The sequence below is a fragment of the Calidris pugnax genome, unplaced genomic scaffold, assembly GCF_001431845.1.
Source record: "Calidris pugnax isolate Ruff unplaced genomic scaffold, ASM143184v1 scaffold569, whole genome shotgun sequence".
NCBI lineage: Eukaryota > Metazoa > Chordata > Aves > Charadriiformes > Scolopacidae > Calidris > Calidris pugnax.
In genome coordinates, this window is record NW_015091261.1 from 19,618 (window position 1) to 25,613 (window position 5,996).

At 40.4% G+C, this 5,996-nt stretch overlaps 2 protein-coding genes across 2 annotated transcripts in view; both read right to left on the minus strand.

The window, feature by feature from the left end:
• LOC106898897 (pre-mRNA-splicing factor ISY1 homolog) overlaps positions 1 to 615 on the minus strand; it is a 19,679-nt gene extending 19,064 nt beyond the window's left edge. The window contains exon 1 of the mRNA XM_014960478.1: positions 499 to 615. Coding sequence (XP_014815964.1) covers positions 499 to 615 — 117 coding nt within the window. The remainder of the gene's footprint in view (positions 1 to 498) is intronic.
• An 860-nt stretch (positions 616 to 1,475) lies between these two features.
• Positions 1,476 to 5,687, minus strand: LOC106898898 (pre-mRNA-splicing factor ISY1 homolog; the record flags this gene model as incomplete). Its single annotated transcript, XM_014960479.1, has 5 exons — positions 1,476 to 1,683; positions 2,315 to 2,432; positions 3,141 to 3,253; positions 3,420 to 3,462; positions 5,543 to 5,687. Coding segments are annotated over 5 exons (601 nt in total), but the record flags the coding sequence as incomplete, so codon positions are not given.
• Positions 5,688 to 5,996: the final 309 nt, after the last annotated feature.

Here is a 5,996-nt window from a genome sequence, read left to right on the forward strand (position 1 = left end):
CATGATTCCAATTCTGTAACTCCCTGCTAGGCTGCTGTATCTCTACCACACAGCAGAGTGCTAGTGAGAGCACTAAAACAGGTTTTAAGAAGCTTAATCAGTGACATCACCAATGTCTAAAAACCCTAGGGAGGTGCAAGATCAATGCAACCAGGCAGTACAAAATGTCTACACCAACAGGAGTCAGCAGTCATTCCCCCGGGCTCCCAACATTAAAATGCTCTCCCTGAGAAAGCAAGGTCTAACGAACAGAAAAGGTAGCCCAAATTAAGAAGTTTTTTCAATACTTTGTCTCATAAAAAATTAACACTTCTGATCACAAGGTAAAAACCACAAGAGCCCAGACAACAAGTGACCCTAAGAGAATCTTGGCTGTTGTACGTTAATAGTAAGTACACCGATTGGTTCTGTTAGCATCTCTAGCTTTGTTATTTCAAGTGGCACAATCATCAAAGATGGTAATTTTCTTAAACAAGCACACGAAGCCAGCCAAGCTACCTCTCCTGTCTGCAACTTGCCAGACAAACATGGATTGGGAGGTGGCTCTGGGAGCGCTGCCCCACACAGCTGCCCTCCCCACACTATCAGCCGTCTGCCACCAGAGCCCCTGCCCATGGCTGAAGGCTCTGGGCTACGCTGCAGGACACAGATAAGGGAAACAGTTCCTTTATTCTCCTCTTCTCCCTGTCCTATAACCCAACAAGGCATGATCTCTGACACACAGTACTGCAAACATCTCACACGTGGGGAAGGGATAAATATAAGAAGTGGATGAGCACACCCAGAGACACCAAAGCACTGAAAACAGTTTCCAGCCCAAAAACTTGTCAGCATTCAAAGAAGTCACTTCCTGCAGTTTCCTTTAAAAGTTTGTCTCTCTAATTCCACAGCGAAGTTCTTAAAGGTGGTGGGTGGCCTCTTGCTCAAAGCTACACAAATTCCAGAAGGCGGCACACTGCGCTGAATTTTAAAGAGGGTTTCAGGAATTAGACTCATAATCCTGATGTCTTCACCCAGCAAGTCAGTAGAAGTCAAGCTAGAGAACTAAGCGAGCAGACACGTGGATAAATATTAAATAGTGAGAAAGTATGGGGTTTAAAGGAAAATATATTCACGAATGTGTTGAAGTTCCAAGAGAGATTACGTGGATAAACTAAGACAGGCCACCTAGACTTCAGGATTTCCAGAAGGTCCCCTCTGATCTCCAAGAAAACTAAACAGCTACGTTTATGAATAAATAATTAGGTAAGAAAGGAGAGAGACAGAACAGTCAGTTTTCACAAAGGAGTGAGATAACCCCTTGAGTCCCATAGATCTCTCTACTGCAGCCTTCTCTTTTACATCCTTAAGCATGAAAAAGGTGGGGTGAGAAAAAGGAGATTTTGTTTCAATAGCAAATCACTTGCTGACAATATTAAATCATTAACATGAAAGCGAACTCTAAAGCACACCCCTGTCCCCTGAAATGCCTTACACAACAGGGATTTGGTTACAGATAACTTCAGAGTCCATCAGCACTCCTTCTTGGATTGATTTCTGCAGGTTCTGGATCCCACACACCTTTCTTTTCATGTTCTTGCTCCAGTGGCTCCAGAATACCATCATCTTCATCCCTGTACCCGTAGTATTCTGCATCAATGGACTTCATCAGCTCAGCTCGAGTCTTCCGGGGCGGTGGGAGGGCTGCAAGAACACACGACTGTCATTCATACTGGAGTCCCAGTATGGAGCAAGGCTACTATATTAAAGGAACTGAAAAACTGTCCCAAGCTCCCCCAGACCATGTCATACTTCCCATAATTTTTCCTTGCATATGGCAAAAAGGAGCTGATTCAGCATTTTCAGGGCCAAATAATTCCCACTCGTTCTATGACAAATCAAAATATAAGATTTTATCTACTTACATCTAGTTTTTCCTGTTATGAAAGGAGGTTCCTGCTTCTAAAATTATGTCCAAGCCAACCTTTTTTTTTTTTTTTCCAAATTATGGACTCAAGAGTACAGTTTAGAACTTATCAATAAAGTTAACCTGTTACGCTGGAAGGTTTCTACGGAACATTAGTCCTTGCTATTTTGAACTCCTGGGAGAAAACACTTTACTCTTATTTCTTTAATTAAACTGCAAACAGCCAAAGGTGTTCTTTGCCCAAAGAAACAGCATTTAATTACTCGTGTTCAACATTTAATTTAGTCAATCTAAGGCACAGCCCAGGTGTTTGCTGTTACTTGCACTCCCCCCATACTACAGCACATCTCTTACTCCAGAGATCCTAGGGGGCAGGCTCAGGTCAGGGAAGAGTTGCTATTTACTTACGCTCCTTTTCGAAAAGTTCTCTAACTCCTGGTAAATCCTTTGCAGCTCCAAAATATTTGTAACCTCTGTTTCCTGGAACTTCTTTCCCTTCATGATCTAACATTTTTGGTCCAATCCGCTGGAAAATAAACAGAATTAATTGTTTAAAAATGTATTCCTTTTGCATCTTGTATTTCCTTGGCCTCTTACTAGATGAAAGGACTGAGAAAGGAGGTATGTTACACCAGTTCAAACAACCCCACAAGTAAAAGGCCCTCATAGCTCATTTTTACATACATTCTCTTCTTTTAATACAAATCACAGTTAAAACAACCACACGAACCACACCTGATTCACCTTGACATAAAACAGCCAACCCTGCCATCCTCTGTACTAGTATATTCAGGCATCAGACAAACAAGCTTTACTAAGTCTGACAATAAGCAGAATTTGCTGTTTTGATAAGTGAGAACTAGTCCCATTATTTAATTTTCAGCAGTAACGAGGTGAGCTAAGTGAAAACCTTTCTACAGACTGATAAAGGACAATACAGGAAAAAACCCACCCCCCACTGATGGGTCAAATCAGAGCATGGCTGCAAACTCCTACCAGGAAGGTAAGCCCTCCTGAACCCGTGTTCCCAATGAAAAGCCTGATTTTCTCATCATTGAAACAAATATTTCTTCTAACACAATCTAACATCTTTAGGGGCTGAATAAAGTTCCTCTCTAATAGGTTAGATAATACTAACCAAGTAATACGTGGTTAGCTGAACATTGCACAGATGTCCTCACTAGTCAACTAGTCAAGCAGAACAACGAGGTAGGACAAACTAATCCCCACTTACAGCATAATCTGGACCTCCCAGCTCCTTTATTCTGAATTCCCAGTGTCCCTTCTCCCTCAGAAGTTTGTTTATTTCATCATTCAGGTCCCGAATTCTGAATTCACCTAATCCGGCTGTTAATGAAAAAGGCAATAAATTAGGCAGCTTCCTAGAAGCACCAGAATAATCTCAGAATTTATGCAATGGAAACAGTACAGTTCACATGAAATTTGATTTCTGCTGTAACTGCTTGCGACTGGAGATTCAAAAAAAACCAAAACGTAATTAGAAAAATCTTACCATTTTGAATCTGTGCCACTTTCTTGGATATTTCACCAATGATCTAGGTAAATAAGAACACATAAGTTAATTTCTCAAAAAAAAAAAAAAAAAAAAAACCCAAAAAAAAACACCTGATTAGGCTCCATGCATTTTGCTCCCAGCAGCTAACTTACCCATCTTTCTTGCCCTCCAGACCCATTCCCTTTTCAGAATTTTATACTGTGGAATTAATTGCTTGCAAAAGCATAAAATATTTTTGGTTTTCCTGTGTAGTCCTCCTCCTCTCTGCCTTTCTTAGCTCTCATAAACTTTCTAAAAATATGCTGAGAGTGTAATTCATCCTGGGTATAATTCCAGAGATCAAGCTACTTAGGAAGCAATCTTGTAGAAACATAAGGTGAGTTCTTCATATTCTGAGTTTGATGACAGGAAAGGAAATTTTGGAAAGGACTTCTCTCTCACTTGGTTCCTATATTTTTCAAGACTGACACCTGAAGTAGAGACTCAGTGGTTAATGCAGATGGGATCTGCTATATGCCTAGACCATTAACTATTATGGTCATACTTGGAAAGATTTTTCATAGAAGCAATGTTTAGATCTCTAATAATGGCTGTGGAAAATCAAGAACACAAAATACATTTGTAAACGGAAATAAGGTTTTCACAGCTACAGTTCTTTTCCAGGGTACTGGAATATTGCATAAGGATACTATACAAAAAAGAAGTTGAATGAAAACACTTAACCTGCAAGGATTTTTTCTTCACTTTTCCTTCTGTTTATAGACTATCACGTCTCTTTAAATGTTGCAGGGAAACTGAACACCTTTCTTTTTTAAAAAAAAAAAAAAAAAAAGCAAACCCTAGAAAGATCCAACTTCTAAGCTGCTTTTTTGATCTAGAAAATGGACCTGAGCCTATCAATTTCAAGTATCAACACAGAATGTATTCAGACACAATTAAATTACCTCAGAAGCTTAAAACCCAAGGTTTTTACAGCAGTCCATGTGATGGGGGTGGGAGCCTGTGAAGTACAGGGAAAGGCTGAGGGAGAACTGGGTTTGATCCATCTTAAGATGAAGAAAACCTACTGCTGTCTTGTGGAAGGTGTAGAGAAGCCAGAGCCAGACTGTTTGAGAGGTGCACGACAATGGGACAAGTAGCAACAAACACAAGTTGGAACAGGGGAAATTCTGATTAAATTCAAGGGGGGAAAAAAAATCATTAAGGTAATCAAGCACTGGAACAGGGGCACCAAAAAGCTGTGGAATCCAAATCCCTGAAGGTATTAAAAAAAATCTGTTGGACATGGCCCTGAGCAACTGGATGTGGTAGGTCCTGCTTTGAACACCCTGGTGAAGCACATGATCTTTGTTGAGAGATATTAGTTGTTTAGCTTAAATAAGTAACTTTTAATTACAGTAAATTACTTAGAGTTATAATATGGTGTGATTTACACTGTTTGCCTAGCTTTACTTGGCATGAGTCACTAGATCTGCTGAAGCCTTTAGGCCACAATAAAGTTAATTTTCTATAATAATTTTCCTAGCAGCTGGTACAGTGCTGTGTTTAGCTTTTTTAGGAAGAGGAAAATGTCAATAGCAGGGCTGATGTTTTGGTAGTGTTTTCCCAAGCCTGGGACTTCTCAGTTCCCCACGTTCTATCAGCGAGCGCAGGTGCACAAGAAACATAAACCAGAAGATAAGGAGGGGACAACCCTCAGCAGAGACTGCAAATCAGCAAGGTAAGAGCAGCCAACAGCTGCTCTGTCTGGACACAGAAAAAGAATCCAATGCGGTGTTAGAAAACCCCATCTGGACCATTGGACTAAAAGATGCATGAACAGAGTGTGAAGAGCAGCAGGTGAGGGGTGGGTGTAGAGATGGCAAGGGTGTAACTGCCCAGGGATTTCTTCGTTCAATGTCCCTCTCTGGAGGCACCCAGCCCAGGCTGAGCCTTTCAATTAAATCATTTATTTTTATAAAACCTGACACTCAAGACTCTGCTGCAGGAAACTCAGGGTCAAACCCAAAGGAGTGCACCAAGGAGAGAGACAGAGGGAGAGTGTGTGTGCATGTAAAAATTTGTAATCAGGCTGCCTAAATAGGAAGTGCTAAATTAGAATATCTGTAGCTTAACATTACCTGTCGCCTCCATTTCTCAGCTTTAGGCAATTCATTACACTCTGATGCCAAGAAAGGTCTTCGTTCCTGTTTGACAGAAAGCCACACACCACGAAGTTTTAATCCAGCATCACCATATTTACAGCATTTCACGCAAACTTTATTGCTTAATCCCAAACTATGCTACCAAGCTCCAGTGCCTACTGCTCCCACATAAGTGGAAAACAACCAAATTAAACCATCACAGAATGTAAAAATCTACTTGAACCCACTTTATTCAAAAGAAAATGTCACCTGTTTTTTTCAAAACACCCCACAAACCTCTCCAATACAAATAACATTCCATTTAGGGCATCTGAGTTATCACATCATTTCCATTATACTAGAATCTAAATAAAATCCACTGTCTTCCAAACAGCGATTAAGTTTAGGCCTTTCTTTCTCAATTGCTACTATTTAAATAATGTAATTTTTT